General features: G+C 42.4%; 1 protein-coding gene and 1 pseudogene across 1 annotated transcript; both read left to right on the forward strand.

The window, feature by feature from the left end:
* Positions 1 to 16214: 16214 nt before the first annotated feature.
* LOC147444845 (uncharacterized) lies at positions 16215 to 16961 on the forward strand (annotated as a pseudogene).
* Positions 16962 to 17147: 186 nt separating this feature from the next.
* Positions 17148 to 17430, forward strand: LOC147444846 (uncharacterized). The gene is made up of 2 exons (XM_086527948.1): positions 17148 to 17276; positions 17350 to 17430. Exons 1-2 carry the CDS (start codon positions 17148 to 17150, stop codon positions 17428 to 17430), a joined length of 210 nt encoding a protein of 69 aa, XP_086384074.1.
* The last annotated feature ends 6675 nt before the right edge of the window (positions 17431 to 24105 follow it).

Here is a 24105-nt window from a genome sequence, read left to right on the forward strand (position 1 = left end):
AAAAGGGAAAAGCAAGTAGAAAGAGAGAACAGGGCAACTATGCATCTACTAGCAAAGATGCAGATGACAGCAAAAACGAGCGCATGTTTGTTATGCAACATGTAATGAATACAATGACTGCAGAGAATTCCACCCAAGATGATGTTTGGTATGTGGATTCAGGTGCCTCTAATCACATGACGTCTCGTGGAGAGTGGTTTAGAGATATGCGCAAACCAGATGTGTCAGGCTATGTGCAGACAGGAGATGACACAGCTCACCCCATTGCTCATGTAGGGGACATACCTCTAAATACGAAGAGTGGGAAATCAAAGTACTTAGCAGATGTACTTCATGTCCCAAACATTACAAAGAATCTTGTTTCTGTTGGACAAATGGTTGAGCAGGGTTTGCAGGTTCGCTTCAATCCAAATGGCTGTTATGTAGAAGATTTCCAAAATGGCTGTAAGCTGATCACAGAGGGCAAATGTGTGGGCAGAATGTTTACGCTGAATGTAGACATGCCTGAGGTAAAAGCTGCATTATTTGCACAGGGCACAGGTGTTGTGGCTGATGTTGACATTTGGCACAAACGCATTGGCCATGTCAATGAGCAGAGATTGCGCAGCATGCAATCAAAACAGATTGTAAAAGGTTTGCCCAAATTCAAGGTGGATGGTATGCATAAAGTGTGTGCAGCATGCCAGTTTGGAAAACAATCAAAGGGCTCATTTCCACATGAGCGCAATGTATGTAAAAAGCCACTTGAGGTGGTGCACACAGATGTTTGGGGTCCAACCGATACTGCAAGTATACATGGTTGCAGGTATTATGTCTCTTTCATTGATGACCATACAAGGAAAGTATGGGTCTACTTCATGCGTAACAAAAGTGAAGTGTTTGGTCACTTTCAAGACTTCAAAGTCATGATTGAGAAGGAGACAGATATGCAAATCAAGACATTGAGGTCAGATGGAGGGGGAGAGTACTTCTCCAATGATTTTTCAGATTTTCTGCGAATGCATGGTATACACAGGCAGTTTACATGCAGATATACTCCACAACAGAATGGGGTCGCAGAAAGGAAAAATAGGCACATTGCAGAGGTTGCACGTGCATTGATGAATGAGAAGAACATGCCTCATCATTTCTGGGCTGAAGCTGTAAATACAGCTGTGTACATTATGAACAGGACACCTACAGCTGCGGTGCATGATGTAACACCTGAGGAAAAGTTTACAGGTACAAAGCCTGATTTGGCACACTTGAAAGTGTTTGGCTGCATAGCTTACGTGCATGTACCAGATGAGTTGCGTAGGAAATTGGATCCTAAAGCAGAGAAATGTATTCTTGTGGGATATTCCCTTGAACAAAAGGGGTACAGGTGCTACAATCCTACTACACGAGAATTACGAGTGAGCAGAGATGTAGCCTTTGATGAGATGAGCAGCTGGTACAGTAATGCACATGGCACTATTGGGGCTGATGTAAAAGATGATGTGGTTGTACAAAATGTGAGGCCACAGTCACAGGTTTTGAGTGGACCACAAGAGTCCTCTTCTCGTGGCTCTGTTGAGAAACCATGGAATGGTAGACTACGTACGCAGGTTACTCCACCAACAGGTACAGGGAATGTATCACGAAAAGGAAAGGAAAAGGTTGATGAACCTCCCTTTATGGTTGATGCATCATCAGGTTTTTCACATGTAGACATGGATTCAGATGGTTCTGAACAAAGTCTTGATGAGGAATTTGGAATTCCGGCTGTCAGGACACCTGGTGTAAGGAAAGTACAAGAAGATGCTAGAGGGCAAAGGAGTGACCCAGGACCGCGCAGATCTAATAGAGTCAGAAATCCAGTTCAGAAATTGACTTATGATGGGTATCTAGCGCATCACCAAGCCTACATGGCTAAGGTGATACAGGATGTGGAGCCCACATGTTTTGAGGATGCAGTTGGAAATGTGCATTGGGATGATGCAATGAATGAAGAGATGGCTGCATTGGAAGCAAATGACACATGGGAGTTGGTGCCATTGCCAAGTGGCAAGAAAGCTATTGGCTGTAAATGGGTGTATAAAACCAAGCATAAGGCTGATGGTAACATTGAGCGTCACAAGGCAAGGCTGGTCGCAAAGGGTTATGCATAGACTATGAGGAGACCTTTGCTCCAGTGCCAAAGATGACGACAGTGAGAGCTGTCATAGCAGTGGCTGCATCTAGAGGATGGATTATGCATCAAATGGATGTAAAGAATGCCTTCTTGAATGGTGAGTTGCAAGAGGAAGTGTATATGGATCAGCCACCTGGTTATGTCGATCCAGGTTACCCAGATTATGTATGCAGACTTCTCAAAGCTTTGTATGGTTTGAAGCAGGGCTCTAGAGCATGGTATGACAGGATTGCCAAGTATCTTGTCAGTATTGGTTTTAGGAGAGCTCATGCTGATCATTCACTCTATGTACGTGAGAGTGATGTGGGGATTGTGGTCATTACCATATATGTAGATGACCTTATTATTGTTGGTGACAATGCTATGGAGATTGACAATGTGAAGGGTCTTCTCAAACAGGAGTTTGAAATGAAAGATTTAGACGAGTTGCGCTACTTTCTTGGCATTGAGGTGATCAGGACTCCAGAGGGTGTATGGCTATCACAGAGACAGTATGCTTTGGACATGTTGTCAAAGTATGGTATGGCTGATTGTAAGCCAATTTCTATTTCCTTGGATGTGAATGCAAAGCTAAGTGCAGAGAAGGGTGATGTTGTTGAGGATGTCAACATGTACAGGAAGATTGTGGGTAGTCTAATCTACTTGACTATCACGAGGCCAGACTTGAGCTACACAGTAGGCTTGGAGAGTCAGTTCATGCAACTTCCGAGGAAGCCACATTTGGATGGAGTACGACGCACACTTAGGTATGTGCAAGGTACTCTTGACTACGCATTGTTCTATGCAGCAGATGCACCATTAGCATTGTATGGGTATACAGATGCAGATTGGGCAGGTAGCATTGTTGATAGGAGATCTACGAGTGGCTTCATGTTCTCTTTTGGGAGTGCTGCTGTTACTTGGAGCAGCAAAAAGCAGCCTACGGTTGCTTTATCGAGCACAGAGGCCGAGTACAGAGGTGCAGCAGTTGCGGCGTGCGAGGTAGCTTGGCTACGCACATTACTTGAGGACTTGGGAGTGCAGGTGGACCAGCAGATTTTCATCCATTGTGACAACCTCAGCAGCATGCAGTTGGCTAGGAACCCAGTGTTCCATGCCAGGACCAAACACATAGAGGTCCATTACCACTACGTTCGAGAGCGAGTGTTGGCGGGCGACATCGACTTGGTCTACGTCAGCACAGAGGAGCAGATAGCGGATATCTTTACCAAGGCCCTCGGAGCTGAGAAGCTTTGACGTTTCCGGACTATGCTTGGACTCTGCGACATGCAGAGCTCGAGGGGGAGTGTTGAGATGTCGAGCTCTACACCTTGAGCTGGCATCCACTACGGGTCTTGGCCGCTTACGGCATTTACTCACTGGCGCGTTAGGTGACCGACACGGAGGATCTCTGCTGGCATCCACTACGGGTCTTGGCCGCTTACGGCATTTACTCACTCGCGCGTTAGGTGACCGACACGGAGGATCTCTGCCAGTGATTCTACAGCTGGACTACACTTATAGTGCCAGCCTAGTACGCTTCTAGCGAGTTCACACTTAGTGACCGCATGTACATATGTGCTACTTTTCAGCTTTAGCACTTAGTCATTTTGTACTCTCTTTTCTGTGAAGAAGAAAAAGAAGCTTTCCATCTCTGTGTGCTTTGTGCTTGTCTTGTGTAGCTCTCTTGCATCCTCATTCTTTACACAATATGCAAATATGATAAATCCCAACTCTTAGCATTTTTCATGCAAATGCACTCTAGCTCCAAAACGGGGGTTGAAACATGCCCAAAATGGAAATCTGCTTGCACAGTTTAGGACAAAGTAACAATCTCTAACAGGAATCACCTCAATTGGAGATCCTTTAGATGATGGCTCCTAGAAATACTGAAGCCGCTTTCTAGGTTGCTCTTTCTTGCTTTGTTAAGCTCCTCAAACGCAACCAAGCTGTGATACCATTTCAATAGATAGAGAGGGAGAGAGCATGAGCTTTTGCAAGGGTTCGCGAGTGCACACACACACACACACACACACACACACACACACACACACACACACACACATATGGAGGCAAAAGACTGTACTTATTCTTCTTCACTAACTCAAGATAATATGTTTACAAAACATAAGGGAAATAAAACATAAAAGGGAAACTAGTACAATGGTCTAGTGTGTAATGGAATATGGCAATAACATTGACTGTAGTGGAAATTGAAATAACAATAGTGAGCATTTCCTTTAAGAGAAGTCTTAAAGCTCATAAGAAGAGTAATTGATTAAAGGTAGCAAGATGAACATTACAACTAATTAGCTTGGCGTGAAAAATACATGTAAAAAAGAGAGACAACGGTAAGAAAATGTAAATGTTTCTTTTAAATGATCAATGTTTTTGTCTTATAAGACTAAGTCTCTCTCTTTTTTGTGCACAAATTTGAGTAGTATGCATGCTTAGAATCATGTTTGTGATGAAGACGTCTCCCAAACACCAAGTAGAATTTTTCACTCTACTTTGGAAAGTACGTATTATATGGACTAAAAAGAACAGATGCTTGCGAAAGCTAAGTCTCCCAAGCACCAAATGGATAAGTCATCCATTTTGGAATGATGTCGTAGGGTAAAAAGGGATTCTCTACCCGCTAAGAAACATAGACTAATGACAAAGGCTTTATTTTCTCTACCTTATAGTGAAGGACGACTATGATTTCAAGAGAGAGAAAAATTCATAAAATCTAATATCTAACTAGCCCAAATTATTTTATCTTATTGAACTGATCATTTAATATGGGGAAATAAACGAGAACAAGAGTTAGAATAGACATGTGCTTTTAGGTCTATCTCAACACGGGACCAAAGGGAGAGAAGGAAACGGGTCCAAAAGGAAGATGGTCTATCAAAGAGAAATGACCAGATGAGGGAGCTTAAAAGACCTTAGGGTTAGCTTCATTAAAGACCTCCAAAGGTTAGTGGTAAAAGTACTTAGACCTAGGACCTTAGGGTATTTTAGACCTTAGACAAGCTAAGCATGTGCTGGATGTGCTTGTCGTGCTTTAGCTGACTAAGGTGCTTGCCGTGCTTGAGTTGTGGTTGAGGTACTTGTCGTGCTTGAGCTAACTAAGGTGCGTAAGGTGCTTGTCATGTTTTATGTCTAAGGTGTTTAAGGTGCTTCATGACTAAGTTGCTTGAGAGGTTGGAGGTTTTCAAAAAAGCCAACAACATCCCTACACAAGGGGGGGTGATCCCTACAAGTAGGGGCATGAGAGAGAACACACACACTCACTCAAGGCAAGACAAGTCTCAAGAGGAAACAAGGAAACATGTCAATCTCCTCCCATGTTGCCCTCATAAGGTGCCCAAAGCCTATTGGTTGGCCTCTAAAGGGATCCAATGAGAATTTAGGTTGTTTAATTAATTGTTTAATAATTATTTAAACCCCCTCTCTCAAAGGGGAAATGAAGACACTTTTCCAAAGGCTACCTCTATTTCTTGAATTGACATAGGCTTGGGATTGTGATTGGCTAGGCTTGACATGAGCCAATGAGATTCAAGCATGAGCTACAACGAGGGGTTGACCCAAGCAAGGAGGGGGTGTGCTTGACCATATACCCTCTTTCACTCACACACACACGCTCGCATTCTCATGGTGTGTTGTGCAAGAACCCCATCTCCTTCTCCAATATTGAAAAGTGGAGAGCCTACACCAACAACTCTTGGCTATGGAATGCAAATCCAACCAAGATCCATGCTCCAAAGTGCATGCTTGCCATCTCCTTAATCTCCATTACTATGCTATTATGCTATGCTAAAAAACAAGAGTAATAACAAGTGAGGAGTCTATTTCTTTCTCCTATGTTACTTCTTCTTCCTCTTCCCTTCCCTCACTCCCTGCTAGCTCTCTCCACCATCGAAGGTGTTTGGGGACTTGGGATTGAGGCTAGGGATATGTTAATGCTATTTCAAGTTAACTAAGGGCTTAATTTTTGTGTATGAAGCCTACCATATTCATTGCACCAAGGAGGTCTCAAGATAAACAAGTTTTTATTGCATCAAGTCTCTCTTTATGAAGGAATCTATAATAAAAAAGCCTTTTGGAGGGGGAACTGGCTCCACATAAATTTGGTCCTCAACTCTTGTCAATTTCTCTAATCCTTTCTCTCTCTCTTTTACAAGTATTGTTCATGCCAATCTATTTAGGTGTAATGTTCATCTTTTTACCTTGAATCAATTACTCTTCTTATTCTCTTTAAGAATTCTCTTAAAGGAGATTATCACCACTACATTCAATATTATAGCCATAATCCATTATTTATTTTCTATTAAATCATGTCATGGTCCTGCTACTCGAGAGAATTTTCGTAAACTCCCTTACCCTTGTTTTTGTTGTTGTTGTTATTGTTGTTGTTGTTGTTGTTGCTATTGCTGTTGTTGTTGTTGTTGTTGTTTACCTTGGGAAGAAGTTTGAGCATTGTTCTTCCCTCGTGAATCATTTTGGTCTTTGTTTTCCATGGCTTGGCATTCCTTTTAGCCCCTTGTTGCAAATTAATGCAAGAAGCAACCATAGTGTGGTGGATGACTTCGGTGATAGTACTAGGCCATTGTGAGTTAACATACTCGGCCATTTCTTCAGGTAACCACGAACAAAATTGTTGTTTTTCTCGGTGAATTCCTTTCTTTTGAAAGGAGTTTGAAAAATTGTAGCTTTGAGATGTAAATCCCAAAACTTGTCCACATAATTGTGGATTGTTTCATTGGAGAGTAGCTTCAAACTTCGCCATTCAGTGAGCACCTTATCTTTGGTGTCGCTCGCAAGGAATCGTTTCATGATGGAAACTTGTAGAGTTTTCCATGTCTTTGGAGCTTCGCCATTTCCATGATGGCTAGCCCACCATTGTCGAAGAGAGTTTTGAAAGTGCATATCTACATGAAATATTTTGGAGGAATCTATGAAGCTCACATCTCCAAACGCGGCATCAAATTGCTAGATGAAGGCCAAAACTTTGTTAGTAGTACCAAAGGTGCTATCATAGGTGAGAAAAGAGATATTGTTTCCTCCCTCTTTGAACTTCTTATGCTTGTAGGACCTTTTCCAAGTAGCAGAAGCTTTGCGATGTCCTCTCCTCTTGTATTCTCTAGGACAATAGCCGCTGCTTTTGTTGGAAGAGGAGGAAGATGATGAAGAAGGAGAAGAGGGTGACCTCTTTCTTTCCTTTTTCTTTTCTTGCTTCCTATCTTCCTTTTCGGAGTGATGAGGAGAAGGACTATAGGATGATCTTTTCCTCTTGGAGGAGTTGGGGACTATCGAGACTGCCATCTTTGTGGAGCCACCTTTTCAGAGGAAGTCGAATATTCACTTCTTTCTCGTTCATGGGATTCCTCCTCTTCTCTTATCGGAGAGAGTCTTATTTTGGAAGTCTCAACAAGAGTCTTCCTAAGCTCTCTCTCTTCTTGGAGTGGTAGGGAAATCCCATAAGCACAAAGTTTTTGATTAACTTCGGCTTGCAAGGAAAGGTTGCCAATAGCTTGTTGCAACCTAGCAACAAGATAGTTCACAAAGATTGGGGCATCATCAATAGCACCTTCATGTGCAAAATCAAAGTTATCAATATTCATTCTACTCTCTATATTATTGACAGCCATGCTAACTAAACTTATGTATGTGCTACTTTGTGCTTTGGTACCCTGTGATACTCTTCTTTACTTTTGAAAATTAGCTATCCCCATGTATTTTCATCGCTAAATCCATCACAAGTGTGAAGAACCTCTTGTAGTGTATCTCAATTATCTATGATGATGAGTAAGCTCTCTCTATATGTATCTTTACATCCAGATGCCATATATAATACACCACCCTAGTGATTATTCTACTCCCTTGCTTATCTTAAGATCTCCAAATTTTTGCACCGCCTTTTACAACACCTTCTTATACAACACACTACAAGAGGCTCTTCACATTAGCGACGCTCACACAGCGACGCTCAAAAAAAAAAATTCCCGGCGTCGCTATGAGCGTCGCTATAAGCGTCGCAAATTTCTTTGTAAATTTGCGACGCTCATAGCGACGCTTATAGCAACGCTCATAGCGACGCCAGCTGGGGTAAAAAAAATAACCGAGCGCGCCCAAAAACTCAGATCTCAGATCTGAGTTTTTCGGCGCCCTCAAGCAAAGAGCAGGTAACGCTCTCCCTCACTCTCTCTCTCTCTCTCTCTCTCTCTCTCTCTCTTTTTCTTGTACACACACACACACACACACACACACACACACACACACACACACACACACACACACACACACACACACACGAGGAGAGGAAGGAGAGCCAGGTATGCTCCTTCCCTCTCCTCATTCTCATGTTCCCTTCCCCTCTTTCTCTCTCCCTCTCTCTCTCTCTCACACACACACATACACACACACATAGTGTTTTTGAGAGAGAGAGAGAGAGAGAGAGAGAGAGAGAGAGCGAGAGAGAGTGCAAAAACGCACACACATACATAAACAAAGAATGCACACACACATTGAGAGAGAAAAAGAGAGAGAGAGCATGCATAAACAAAAAACGCACGCATTGAGAGAGGAAAAGAGAGAGAGAACATGCATAAACAAAAAACGCACACATTGAGAGAGGAAAAGAGAAAGAAAACATGCATACGATCCAAAAAAACGCACACACATTGAGAGAGAAAGAAAGAGAAACTAAGGGAGCGTCGTAGGAAACTAATTAAAATTAAAAGACCTAAAGATCTAGCCGACGAGGAGTTGAACTGAAGACCTATTATTCAAGAGAGAAATGGCATAATCAATCTATCATACTTGGCATGGGTGATAGAAAGGTTATACCATTTATCTCTTTTTATTGGCACACACATCCACACACGCGCACACACACAGGAAGAAGAGAGTTATAACGTCGTAGGAAACTATCTTAAAAGACGTTAAAGATTAGGTTATATGTAGACTTACATTAAATTAGATTTAGGTTTATTTTTAACTAGATTTACGTTTATTTAAGCTAGATTTAGATTTACGTTATATTAGATTAGATGCGGGTCTCCATAGACTGCGATGCCTGCATGAAGCGGGTGAAGAAAGCCCTCAATGGAATATAGGGTATTGCTGCCTTCACTCATGGTGGGCTCCGTCGATCCAAAAGTACTGGTGAAATGTCTTCAGAAGATAGGGAAGAAGGTGGATCTTCAGGGCGGCAAGAGTCACTACATCCCCGACACAATGACCATCTAAACAACCTCTAGTCATTAGACTTACGTTAAATTAGATTTAGCTTTATTTTTAGTTAGATTTACGTTTATTTAGATTTACGCTTATTTACGTTAGATCGAGTCCACGCAAGAATTACTTACGGTTTAGGGTTTAGAGTTAGACGAACAGTGAAAAGATCTACTGTGAAAAGATGTTAAGATGAAGTGAAGTGCTACAGCTAGAGAAGAGGCAAAGGGATTTTGTCCACTACATGCAGTATCATGTAGACGTGGGTGTCTAGATTTCTTGTACCCACAAATATAGGTATTGACCAATAAAGACGAGATTATAACCCGGTGGTTCTGATCTCCGTGCACCTCTAGACCGAGGTGTGCGGGGATTGGACATGACTAGAGAATGTGAGGTAAAGAGAGAGAGAGAGAGAGAGAGAGAGAGAGAGAGAGAGAGAGAGAGAGAGAGAGAGAGAGAGAGAGAGAGAGAGAGAGAGAGATAAGACGAAGAATGCCAATAGAATATTAAATTTGTTGTCCAGGTTATAAGTTTTTTATCCTCATTATGAGTAGCGACGAGGATGTGGGACCGTCCAACCGAAACACCTATCTCTCAACGAGGGTCTTATGTCCTTGTAATCAATGCAAGCATGCTGTGCGACGGACAAGACGTGTTTCTTTGCAGCACGTTCGCGAATTTGGCGAGTTCGATCCATCTATTATAGATCGAGTTGTTGCCAATTATAACTCGTCGGACTCTGACGCTGGCCAACAAGCAGCAATCTTGCAACCCAATAGACGTATTCGCAGGCGCTTTGGTCAAGCAGCATATGTGAGGCCACAAGATGTAGCCTCTGACAGCTCGGGGGATGATCATGCAGAGCACATTCCCAACGAGGCAACGTTTGAGCCCGAGATTGATGAAATGATCGAGACGATCATGGATTCAGAAAGGCTTATCTATGATGATATGAAAAGTGAAGCCGATACATCATTGTATAATGGAGCACGTATGTCTAGATTGAAAGCACTCCTGGTTCTTCTCAACATGCAGGCAAAGTTTGGATGGAGTGACACTAGCGTCACAGCGCTTTTCAGGTGATCTATTACAATTAGTTTACTTTAATAGAACTCTAAATGTATAATGATCTGATAGATTTTTACACGACTGTATCATATTTTTATGTTGTGTAGATTGCTGAAAGAGCACATTCTACCAGCTGACAATGTGATGCCAGATTCCCGAGATGAAGCAAGAAAGATTTTGCGAAACTTGGGGATGGATTACAATTCTATCCACGCTTGTCCTAATGACTGCATTCTTTTCAGAGGGGAATACACAGACATGGAGAAGTGTCCGAAATGTGATTCCGAAAGATATCGAGTAGATCTCCACGGGACAAAAATTCCACAAAAGGTTTTGCGACATTTTCCTTTGCTTCCTCGCATCAAGCATTTCTTCGAATGTAAGTCCATGGCCGCCCTAGCATCATGGCATGAGGAGAATAAATCTTCGGATGGTGTGCTACGAATTCCTGCAGATTGCGCAGCCTGGAAACATATAGATGGAACATGGTCGGATTTTGCCAGGGAAGCTCGAAATTTGTGCTTAGGCCTGGCTATGGATGGCGTAAATCCATTTGGTCAAAGATCAACATCTTACAGTGTATGGCCCGTTGTCATCGTCAACTACAACATTCCCCCGTGGTTGACTACGAAGAAGGGGCACCTATGGCTAAGCTTGATTGTGCCAGGGCGATATAAAGTGGGGAATATGGATGTGTATCTTCGTCCACTATTGGAAGAGCTACAACAATTGTGGATTGGCATAGAGGTGGTGGATATGAGCCGACACACAGGACGACGGAATGCTTTGATCAGAGGTATTCTAATGTGGACCATGCATGACTATCCCGGGCTAACAGAATGCTCAGGTGATCTATTGACACTCCTCTCTCAGACACTGTAAATCTTGTTTTTCCCCATAGTTGATCTATTATCATGTGTATACATGCAGGGCTTCAAACAAGCGGATACAGAGCATGTGTCACATGTGGACCTAGACTGAATGCACGTAGGGCACCCTCACTGAAGAAGAAAATCTACGAAGGTCATCAAGCGTATCTTCCGGAGAATCATGTGTTACGCGACGGCTTTTTGGGAAGAGAGCCACCAAGGATGTCTGCACAAGCATGGTTAGAGCAGAAGGAGATGTGCGATGACGGATTGCCTCCAGGGATGAAGAGACTATCTCTATGGTACGAGTTACCATACTGGCCCCGACTCGTGATCAATCACTTGCTCGATCCAATGCACATATTCAAGAATGTGGGTAATCTACTATGGGACCATTTGACCGGCAAGAAAGATACTTTGGGAGCCAGAGTTGACCTTAGAAATGTGGATCGTATGGAGCAATATTGGCCGCAAACAGCGTCTGATGGATCGATAAAACTTCCTAAAGCACCATGGATTTTCACAGGAGCCCAAGAACGCAAAGTAAAAGAGGCCATTCGATCTTTGCGGACCCCCACTGGAGTAATGCACTCGCTCTGAACGTGTTTTACTAAAGAAGGAAAGCTTACCGGTTTGAAGTCACACGATTGGCATAAAATGTGTCAGGTACGTTCATAGTGGACTTTAATATCATTGCATAAAATGTGGACTTTAATATCATTGCTGCACATACTTTACAGTTTATTTTACCGGTTGCCATTGAGGGATGTTTGTCTCTCGACATCCGTAACACAATCTACAAACTTGCAAAGCTGGTGCAATGGATCTCACAAAAGGAGATCGACGTAGACTCCATACCATTCGCCAAACTAAATGCTGCGGAGCTTGTGTGCATGTTTGAGAAACATTTTCCTACTACAATACTAACCATTCAGGTGCATCTTCTTATTCACATAGTTGATGAGGTGGAAATAGCTGGCAGAGTTCATTCCAGATGGATGTTCTTCTTAGAGCGTTTCATGAAAACGCTTAAGGGATATGTGCGTCAAAAGGCACGTCCGGAGGGTAGCATGGCAGAAGGTTGGTTGGTATCAGAGTCCCTAGTGTACATTGGAGAGTGGCTAGACGGATTTGATAAATCCCGGGACACGCTATGGCGAACCATAGATGATGAGCGCATATCTGGGATTGTCATGTGCAATCTCGGTGTTGAGAAGAAGATGACGGAAGATCTAGAGGCTAAAATCAACCGATTTTGCATGCTTCACAATCCAGTGATGCAAAAGTGGATTTCACAATATGAGGATGCAAAGCAAGAGCGACAAAGGGCACGAATCGAGTGGAGACGGGGAAGACGACCACCGATGCACTATCCAGCGGTTCTGGAGAGCCTACCAACCTTCATGAGCTTAAGATGGTTGCACAACCAATTGAAAAGCGCACAACAATGCGGTGACGAAGTGACTGAAGAAGAGTGGGAGTACTCTCGGGGTTGCGCGACCAAGGTAAGTTTGCAATGTACGACTAGCAAGTGACTTTATTTATAAACGTTTGAACGGCCACTCATAATCTTTGTTCGTTGTAGTATAAGTCATACACAGCAGCATGGTGTAAAGGTCGACATTTTAGGGTGGAACGAATCGACAAAAAGCGTTTTACTCAAGATTGTGGAATCATGACAAAATTTGAACAGTCTAGTCGACGACGTTCCTCTGATGCAGATCCCGTGGTGGCGGAACTCACTTACTTCGGCACGCTGCAAGAGATTTTGAGGATCGATTACAGAGGATTTTTTGTCGACTTGTTCGACGTGCAATGGTTCAAGATAATCATGGAGGGTCGAAACGCTACTGTGCGTAGAGGAGAGTCTGGTTTTCTTGAGGTGGATTCTACTAAGAAATGGACTGACCTAAGAGACACTTTCGTACTACCCGAGCATTGTGAACAAGTAAGTATATAAATAGTTAACATCCCCCTTTTACAAGTTATGTGGCTCTCATGTAAGTTATGTGGCTCTGGCAGGTAGTATTTCATCCTACAAAGTCTACATCAAACTGGTGGTACGTCATAGAGGTAGCCCCTCGTAGTGCAAGGACGTATGAAGGCTACCATGTGCCAATCACAACGACATCAATGGAGGAGATCAGAGAAGATGCTCAATCAGAAGCCGCTGCGGTGGTGCCAGACGAGCATCAAGATGCTACTACTCTATATGGGGTGCATGCAGAGGAGCTACAAAATGAAACAGAGGATATGTGTTTAAACGGAGAGCTCTATATAGATATAGGAAGTTATGCTGAGTTATGCGAGGATGAGAGAGAGATCTCTTAAAGCCACAAATATTGTATTTGAACAATTTTGCTCCGTGCTGTAAAAGCTCTAGCTCTCTAAGTAGCTTCCATGGTGTGTAATGCTCTTTTCTACTCGCGCTCACATCTTTTGATTGAAAATTCTGAGTTTTCGACTTGCCTCTTCTATCACTCGATTCATTGCGTCATTGTATTTATATGCGTCATTACGTCATTGTATTTAATGGTCTTTGCGTCATTGTCTACTCTATTCATTCAATAAGGAGTTTAAATATTCGTGTGTTTAATGCAGGTATGGATGATGAGGAGTTTCTTTCTTCTTTGTCACCGCAGCAGAGACAGTGGTACGTGGAGCGTCATCGCTCTGGCGCATCATCGCGCGTTCCTACACCATCCGCATCTCCCTCTCTTTCGGAGCATTCGGCGCGCTCCGAAGCTTCGGCGTCGACGAGACGAGCGTCACACTCGTCTAGACACCGACGCTCTAGTGGTGGCGGTGGCGGTTGTTGTGGGGATTCCGCCACCGATGCCTCCACACCGCCTCGTGTTCGACGAGGCTCTTTACCCTCCCCTTCTTTGCCCGCCCCCACACCAGCCACAGCATCGCCGTCTACGCCAGGTTTTGCACGGCTGACTGTTCCTAGAAGCTACACACCTCTACCTACTCCGCCAGGAGCCACCCCACTCGACACTCCTCGCTTCGGCGCCCAGACGCCGATGGAGACACCTGACGTCCGTACCCCCATCGACACGCCACTAGAGACCCCTGCCGGGACACCCAGGTTCACGCGTCACCGGCCAGAGGGCTTGCCTTACTTCGTCGACATCAGCGGCGGCATCATCATGGATGATGACGGCAAGAAGGTGATCTCGCGCATGCGTGGTCTTTGCTCTCAGCTGTTTAGACACTATATACTAAACAAATGGAGTGAAGTACCAAGTGATTTAAAAAACAGAGTCATCAGCATACTTCATGATGAGTTTCCCGTTCCAACACGGGATCAGCGCTTCAATGAAGACCTGATGAAGATTCGAATGCGCGAATACTGCAAACACAAGCGTTCCGAAGTGCAAAAAGCAATCAAGAATGGGTGGAATAGGCCAGATTGGCTGGCCAAAGAAGATTGGAAGAATGCGAAGAAAGCAGCGCGCGAGAATCCCGACAAGTGGAAGCAACAAAAGGATGCAGCCAGAGCGCGAGTAGAGGCAGGGAGCTCGCACCACTTGGGGAGCGGTGGATGGGCATCATTTGAGGCCGATTTTGTAAGTCTTTTCAGATTGCTCTTTATGCATGTTCGATAGTTTACGGTTTATGAGTTTTTTAGTTCTAACATAATGAAATCTTTGTATGTTTTGACAGTGGTCGATGACAGGACGTGATCCCACACCGTACGAGCGCGAGTACGCAGGCAGGAAGGGCTTAAACGCCCTGATGGACATTCTCAGTTCTCGCGGCGGCATGGTTAGTATTAGGGTTTACTCTTTTTTATTTTTTGTATTGTTTTATAAATGTCGTTATATGTTTATATTTACTGAAAACTGTCTTATTGTCTTTTTTTGCAGAATCCGACAGATACGCCGCTTGGACGCGATGAGACGTCTGATTAGACGACGTCAGTTTAGCCGTAGCTAGATAGCATTAGTTTAGGGTTTCTCATAGCTTATGTATCATGAGACGGATTTTATACGTCTTTTTGAACCATGTATATTATTACATTTGTCACCGCAATTCCTTTTGCCAATCAATTCTTTATGCCTATGATGTTGTACAATTGTCATTATTACATTTGCCAATCAATTCAGTTTGTCTATGATGTGTACAATTGTCAATTTTGCAAACAATGCGTCTTGTGGGTGACTATTTTGGGTCTATTATTTACCTTTGCACTTTTTTTAAAAAGTGAATCAAGTACAATATGAATGCCCTGCCACCAAAAAAATATTCTCTCAGGCGTCGCTATAAGCGTCGCTATTTATGGCTCTGTAGCGTCGCTATATGCGTCGCTATACTCTTCTGTGAGAGCGTCGCTATCTGCGTCGCTATAGGCGTCGCTATGAGCGACGCTCATAGCGACGCCTATAGCGACGCCTATAGCGACGCAGATAGCGACGCTCTCGTAGCGACGCTTTTAGCGACGGTTATAGCGACGCCGGGGGTTATAAAAACCCAGTGTATTTCCGTCGCTAAGAGCGTCACAAGAGCACACAACCTCTTGTAGTGACAATCCCCCAGTTACTATACTTGGTTTGATAAATTAATGCCCATTATTCAATTTCTTTTAAATGACTCTCTTTGCAGATATTTCCAAGAGGGTAATTCTTATCAGCAAGAACACCGCTGGACATATTTTTAAAAAACAGATCTCTTTTACTTATCTACATTGTGTTATAAGCTGTAAAATCAATTATCTCTAACATCATGGCTTCTACTTACATTGATTGGAGCTTTTACTGAGACGATTTTTCATGAAACTATACAACCATTCACATAAGCTCACGTGATTTGGGATGATCATAAAATTTTACATACTTAAGTACTCCAACCTACTCCAATTTGGTATCCACAAATTTGGTATTGCGTGCACATAGATTTTCAATTTATGCAGTGTGTAAATGCTCATCTTGGTGCAATTTAGGCAACACCAACTAATTGTGCAAATTTTCCGATTTCGGTAGCACTAGTGCAAATTTTTCGATTTAGGCAGCAGACCAACAAACAACAGATTCACTAGATTAAATGATATTAGTGCAGATACAATGATTTAGGCGGTGTCAGGTGTTTTTTGGAGTGGGCAAAAAGCCAATCTCTAGCGTTGGAATGTTTGTCAAATTGTCTCATGAGTTATGTGTGCTTGCTGTTGGTGGTCTCGACTTGGTCAATGAGGGCAAATGCGGTGGCAAGGGTTTTTGGGTCAGACAGTTGGTATGCTTTGTGGTCGTGGTATGCATGCTCCCCGCTCCCTCTTTTTGTCCTGGAAGGCCTCAATCCCATGCTCCTATCAATCTCGTTGTCATGCTTGATACCAGTGGGAGCATTTCGGGCTTTTGGCTTTGGATTTGATCATGATGCTTCTATCATGCATGTCACAGGTGAGGTCTCGGGGATACATTCTCGTTCATCCAGGCTGAAGGAAGAGTCCAGGATGCTTTTTCTCAGTGCATTGGTGGCTTACTGAGTGTGCTAGCCCAAGATGTAGAGTTAAACGTTTCTTGCTCGTCGCCTGGTCTGCATATTAATGTGATACATGTTGGCAGCTATCACAGTTGTGTTGTATAGGTGGGCAACATGGTCAACTGATTTATCATGGGAGTCAATCATTGGGAGATCAATCGATTGAAGAGGTAAGAAGGACTAACTAAGGATGTAAAAAACAGTTCAAAAGTCGTTGCCAGATATAGAAGGCGGTATGGGGGCACTGAGGTGGTGTAACTAGCACAGTTGAGCGGGAGGGTGCTGTCTGAGAGCGGGTGGCCAGGTCGAGCAGGAGGAGAAGCCAGAGATAGGGGAGCGTGTTGGGAAGGGCGGCGCACCAGGAAAAGAAGAAGATGGTGGCCGAGGGAGATGATGCAGCTGGCCTGCGTTTTTTCTCCTCTGAGTGCCTCCCCGTGCTGGCGGGTCCAGATGGTAGAGAGGGTTTGCGAAATCGACAAGGCAGCAATATGTTTTATGCAATGGTGAGAAGGGTGGAGCGAGCCTCCCCTTTGTGTGCAAGAGCAGATAAATAAAAAACATTTTTGATAACTGCAGGAGAGCTGTGAGCAGAGTGGAAGCGACCAGCTTTGGGGCAAGTGGGCAAGCAGACTCAAGGGGGACAATTTTGTGAGCTGAGGGGTTGGTAAGGCTCGACGAAGAGGGCTCATGACTCTAGTCAGTGTTAAACTTGAGGGAGAACGTCACAGATGATGGCGACTTTTCGGTGCAGGACATCGTGCATGTTGAAGGGATCTTATCACAAAGGAGATCCCAAGCTCAATTTTGGAGGATGCTGAACTTAAGTGGTTGAAAAGCTCAATGCCTGTGACAGCTGAGTTGCATGTAAAAAGCTTTGCAAATGTGATTTTGCAGGACGATAAGATCAAAGAGGAAGGATCTTAGTATGCACTTGGTTTGTTTTCCTCTCAACCTGGTTGGCGAGTGTTGTAGTTTCATGCTGTGAGATTGTTTTTTTTCCTAGTCGGTGTGTGCTTGTAAGCCCCCATGGCCAAGAGCTTGAGCCGATGATTTTGAGGCGGTCTTGCAAGTTGAGATAAGTAGTGTTTTGGTCGTATTTTTTGGAAGTTCAAACTAGCAGAGAAGCATTGCTATAGAGGTGTCCCGCTCCGGCTTTCTTCTGTCAGCGGCATAAGTACAAATTTGCCAATTTAGGCAACATGTCTCATTGGTGTACATTTGCTTATTTAGGCAACACCTATCACAAATTCATGCTATAGTGGCTAGCCACTACTGTCTTTAGTATGGTTTTGTTACCGGTATATAATAAAAGTGATTTTGGATTTGAAAATAGACTTGGATTTGGTTTATATCCTAATACAATGAGATATGACATATATTGCTTATTCTAGTGGTATGGGACACTAGAATATGTAGTATGTGAATGACGACGGGCATAAGAAAATTTGTATGTTTAACTTAATGAGTTTTATTTTGTTACATGATATTTTTGACACATAATTTTAACCATTGTTTTTGATAAATATGATCTACAGATTCTTATCTTTGCAATTGAGAAAAATTTCCTTCCAACAAAGAGGTATGTAATGGAAATGGAGATATATTTATTTATTGTAGCTGATAGGTGGAAAAAGCATAAGTAGTCACTGGACTACAGGATAGCATATTTATCAATAGTTTGTTATTAAAGTGCTCTCTATGAGCCATGGGTCCGTGCGCGAACAATCTATAATCATTTTTTAGCATTGATCAGTTTATAAATTAACTACATGCAAGAGGAGCATGCTCACTCTTGCACGGGGGGAGATTGCACCCAATGCTCTATGTCTATTTTCTCTCCTCTCCTCTCCTCTCTTCGCTCATCGTGTCGACATAAGCACTCTGCTCTAGGAGGTTCACCCGCACATTCTCCCTCTTTCTCTTGTTCTTTGTCTCTCTCTCTGTACGCATATATCTTTGATTATATGCTTACGAGATTTGCCAAGTATGGAGTGGGCTTATTATTTATAGTATGTAGTATTATGTTTTTTTGCAAGTGCACCATGCTATCCGTTTGCAATAAATGAGTTGGGAAAATTTTATTTTGCAGTTTCATTTTCATATTGTATAGAGTCTTGTAAAGAAAAATCAAGTAGTTGGTGCACTATCACAAAGACATTGTTGCAATAGTGTGTTTTTAGCCTCTCACAATGACCTTACTTCTATAGTAGATGAGTATTCTATGGAGCTTGATTTTCAAAATGTTATGCCAGTCATAGCTCTAGTGAGAACACAAGAACCATACAAGATTCAAGATGGTTACCTTCTCTATGGCTCTGAGCTATGTGTCGCCATATCTTTTCTTTGAGATAAGTTCATGTATGAATCACATCCTCCACCTTATGCTAGGCACAGAGGGGTTCAAGAAATAATGAATACCATTGAAATATATTTATTTTGTCCTACTATGAAGAAGGACATTGAAGAATATGTATCTCAATTCATAACATATCAAAAGGTCAAACATGATCGTGGAAATTAGCAACCTATATAGTTTGCTACATTCACTTCCAATTCCTTATTACCATGGAGAGTGTAGCTATGGATTTTATATTTGGCTTACCAAAGTCCTCCAAGAGAACACGGGAATTGCTAACAAGGTTAGCAAACAGTTTCATTTTATACCTTTTAAAAAGACCATAAAATCTCCAGATATCATAGAACTTTCTCTAAAATATTTAAGTATTACTGCTTGCCAGCAAGTATGGTGTTTGATAGGGATCCTAGAATGACCAATAATTTCTAGAAGGGACTTTGTGAAAATATTTGAACAAGGCTCAATTTCTCTTCAGCCTATCACCCTAAAAGAGAAATTGTGAACTCCAATGTGCTTGATCTACTAAAAGGCTATGTCACAAAAGTAGACCATTGCAATCAATGGGAGGAATATTTTCTTCTAGTAGATATACATATAACAATATTGTCCATACTTCTACAAGTAAAGAACCTTTTGAGGTGATTTAAGGCAGAACAAATGTTCCCCCAATATTAAAAATGCATAAGAAAGCCACAAAGACAAAATTCTATATAATGGTAAGGTTTTTCATTCAGAGTCATCACCGGGAAAATAAGAGACTTGATGATGACCCAACACTCCCCTTCGCTTGTTGGTGCTGACCTTGGTGTTAAAGTCATCGCAAGCGGTAGTGGAGTGCACCGGGCCAATAGGAGATTTGGCAATTGCCCAACACTCCCCATCACTTGGTTCTGACCTGGCAAATGGACGCCAACTCACTTAACACCCATAGATGTCATATCACATTATTTTGAGTCAGGGACCGGGCTTGTTGGTCCTATAGGTTCTTGGGTGATCGCCGATGAGAGACGCATCACATATCTCATTTTACACTATCTTTACTTTAACCGGCCAGTGTGAATGCCTATGTGTGAATGGGCCAAAATCATATAAAAGGGCCATTGTAACCTAAATCCCCTATTTTGGAAGGGTGCATGCTAAAGAAGAGTGCTCTTGCCTTATCTCCATCTTCTTCTCCATCGTGTGCTCACGAGTGTGTGTGTTTAAGTATGAAAAATCCCTTCATGATTGAACCATACTTAGACAATTGTATTACATAATATATTAAATAACAATATTTAAAACCCAATGTCATAAAACTCAATTAGCATTTCATATACAACAATACATCATTCTGTATATAATGGATGGTACAGTTATTTAGATCAAAACTTTGATCTCTAATCATTAGAAAATGCTATCTAAATGTTGTATCACTGTGTGTCCACCCTTTGGGATGAGCTTCCACTACCTCTACATGGCGAAGGATCCAGCTGTTACCTGCATCCATACAAAAACATTCAGTTAGAACTGGCTATGTTTGTCTGTATTGCAGGTGTCGACACTTGATCCAGTTGTTATCCATGTCACACCTGTGGACCTAGTTTGCAGCCTACCCTTAGGATTGATCATTAAGTTGGGTTTTTAAGTAAGATAACCTTTGATTATCTAATCATGTGTATCCCAATATTCACTGAATTTCCCCAAAGAACTAATGTTAATGACTACTATCATAAATGATGTAGATACCCTTTTGGTAATTTTGGTTCAAAGATCATTGTATACTTCCTGAAGAAATTTGGGCAGCATCTCCCTCGTACGTCAAATACTATTTCAAATCCTCAGTTTATGCCATCTCTCAATGAGATCCTCACAGGAGGTTTTACGGCATTATTAATAAAAAACATGCATGTCACTTGTCAAAACCTAGCATCTCATCACATGTCACTGGCACATATAACCGTTTTTATAAAAATCTGGTAGTATCTTGTTTGTATCTCAAAAATGTTTCCAAAAAAACATATCCTTAACTACTTTTATGTCTGTATGTTAAGCAATGAAAATCGATCCCAAAAACCACAAAACTGTAGTATCTTAAACATCTTGTAAGACAATGAATAAAATGACTTTGATTGAGGAATCCTATTTCTTTGAGTTTACCCAATCACACAAGTAGGAAAGTTATAAGATAGTTCCCATATCCCATAATGACGTTTATCATCCAGCTTTAGAATAACTAGAGTCTTAGAGAAGTAAGTAAGATAGCATCCCCAAAGTGGCATGTGTTTATCTCACTGTGTAAAAAAACCAATACCGCCTGACTACCCAAATTCGGAGCTTGCAAATAGAAAAATTCTACAAGCCATCCATTTATGCCACTCAAAGAGAATAAGATCTTAGTGTGTAAGGTTAGCATTGTCACTCTGACCAAATTCGGACAGCATCTTGTTTGTAAAACGAACAAATTTTCAAAATTTCAGTATGTGCCATCTCATAGTGAGACCCTCGACGGGAGGTTTACGGCTTACGATACTGGCATACAGCCAAGTTCCTTCTTTAATTTATAAAAAAAACACTAAATCATAGCTTTTTCAATGCATTAAAAGAATACCAACACTTTCCTCCCTTCCTCATAAGGTAGTTATAAGTTTATGCATTTGGCAAAAAGAACAATTGTACAAAAAAGCAAGATTGCTACCTTTATCAAGACATTCTAAAACAGATTTTAAGGCTAGTTAAACACTTGCTTTTTTATCCTGCCATGTAATATTTGAGATTTTTATAACTTCAATGATTTTTTCACACCTTATTCTTCGTACAGAACCGCCAGGCTGTGTGTCATAATGATCATAGTATATAAAAAAAATCTTTTAGCATTCTGGGTATGTTTATCAACATATTTCAAAATCATGACTATCTTGCCTATTATAATCCAAATTCTAAGTAGGTGCAGGACCACCTACCTGTGATGTAGTCGAATGTCTCCTTGAGTCGTGTGTTGATATGTTGTATGAGACATGTGTGGTTGAAGGTGCACACTTGGGGACTCCGTGAGTAGTCATGGCCGAGCTAGCCATTTCTGAGTAACTAGGGTTAGCCGAGGGAGATACCTTGCGAGTAAACCAAGTACCTATCATGCTTAAGAACAAGAAGATTGCATGTTGCATATGGAAACCCGTAATCATATGCAACTGTGAGCCTACGTGTGGTGTGTGGGTATGTGTGTTCGTAGGATAGCCACTCTTGATATGCAAGATATTACTCAGAGCCCCTGTTTTATGCAGTTTCGGCCTGTTGCGTCCTCTGTGTACGCCTGCATGTGTGTGTGTGTGTGTGTACGAGGGGGAGAGAGAGATCATACCATGCCACAAGCGGCCAAGGCTGACACGATGTAAAGCAATACGCCCTGAGGGTTGTTCCAAAATAGTACTCTTGCCAGCTACGAGTGGACGAGGCAGAGCAGAGAACATGTTACGCTGTTGTGGATCAATGTTCACCGCGATTATGTGTGTGTGTGTGTGTTGAGAAGTATCACGTGGGCGGCATTAAATCATGACGATGGGGATTCAAATTCACTCCTCACAAGGCGGATGGACCACACACTCGACGAGATAAGATTGCACCGAGAGGCCATTAAGGTAATGCAAACTAATGTATGGACCAAGTGTGCAGGGATATTTGAATGTTTATAAATCTCTAAGTTAAGGAGATAATAATCACATTCAAGTCTCAAATTGTGAGGCTATCTGTCCTCGGATAGCATCGTTATCCCTTCATTACCGGAGAGTCTGTTCATACCAGTAGGAACTCCATCTCGGAGCAGAAGAATTGATACGCATTGAAGCCTCCAAGGGACTTAGGAGGTGGGCTAGTAAGGAGAGTGCCACACGAGAAAGCGAGAAACTCCCAATTGTGCCAAGACTCTGTCATCAAGATAAGTGTGTGTGTATGTGTGCGTGAGTGAGTGTGTGAGTCTGTTTCTAGGAATCCCGATATAAAGGCCTCTACCTCCAATGATACAAGGATTTTACTTCTAGAAAAGGAAGGTCAGTATTGATCAACCGATGTGTGCATGTATTCCCTCACTGATTGATATCCAAGTTAGGCTTGCCTATGATTTATTAGGTCAAGTCTATGACCTACTCAAAAGATGATAGTGTTGCCAGAGGCCACCCTGGAAGATGTAAGCATGCATCCGTGTGCGAGATTGAAATCAGTGGATAAGGAGATCAAATATTACCACTATTTTGTGTGGTCAAGATACCCATGGTACCATATGTAGACGAGGGTTTACTACGGCAAGAAGTATGTGTGTATGAGTTAATATAATACAATCCAAGTGATAATGTGTGTGTGTGTGTGTGTGTGTGTGCGCACGCGCGCTTGGGAGAGAGGGAGAGAGAGTGTATGTGCGGTTGAGCATTACGGTGGCATCGACAGCGGCGAGGTGGTTGAGCGCGGTCACGGCGGTGGTGACTCCCTCTTCTTCATGGCTAGGAATCCTTCACGGTGGCGAGTGTAAAGCAGTGAGTGGCACAACCTTTCTCCCTTTGAGCTTGCTAGTTTAGCCTAGTTGAGTGCTTGGAGCCCTTTGTGGCTCGCACATAGTGCTTGGCAAGTCCCTAGCTCCGACACGTGTGGCATACGTGCACATTTTTGGCACCGTTGTCAAGGAATTGCCATGCACCAAGCTCGAGAGGCACTTTGTGCTTCCTCGTAAAGTCACTCAGTGTATCAAAAAAGGTAGATAAAGGTGGTGCATGTGTCTGTGTTTTTGGTGTAAGTCTGTCAGGAATGTTCTGTTCTTTTATTCTATCATGTTTAAGTTTTGGTCTATTTTTTTGTTTAGTCAAGCTCTGTTGCAATGTTTTAGTTCTTTACTTTCTTTACTTCTATCTTGCACACTTAATTTTTGTTTTGGAAGGTCCACTACACACGATGGCTCACACAGCTATATTCAAGCACAAGCCCAAGCCCAAGCCTCAGTCCTCAGTCTT

Source organism: Adiantum capillus-veneris, chromosome 13 (genome assembly GCF_014529385.1).
Source record: "Adiantum capillus-veneris isolate H3 chromosome 13, ASM1452938v2, whole genome shotgun sequence".
Taxonomy (NCBI): Eukaryota; Viridiplantae; Streptophyta; class Polypodiopsida; order Polypodiales; family Pteridaceae; genus Adiantum; species Adiantum capillus-veneris.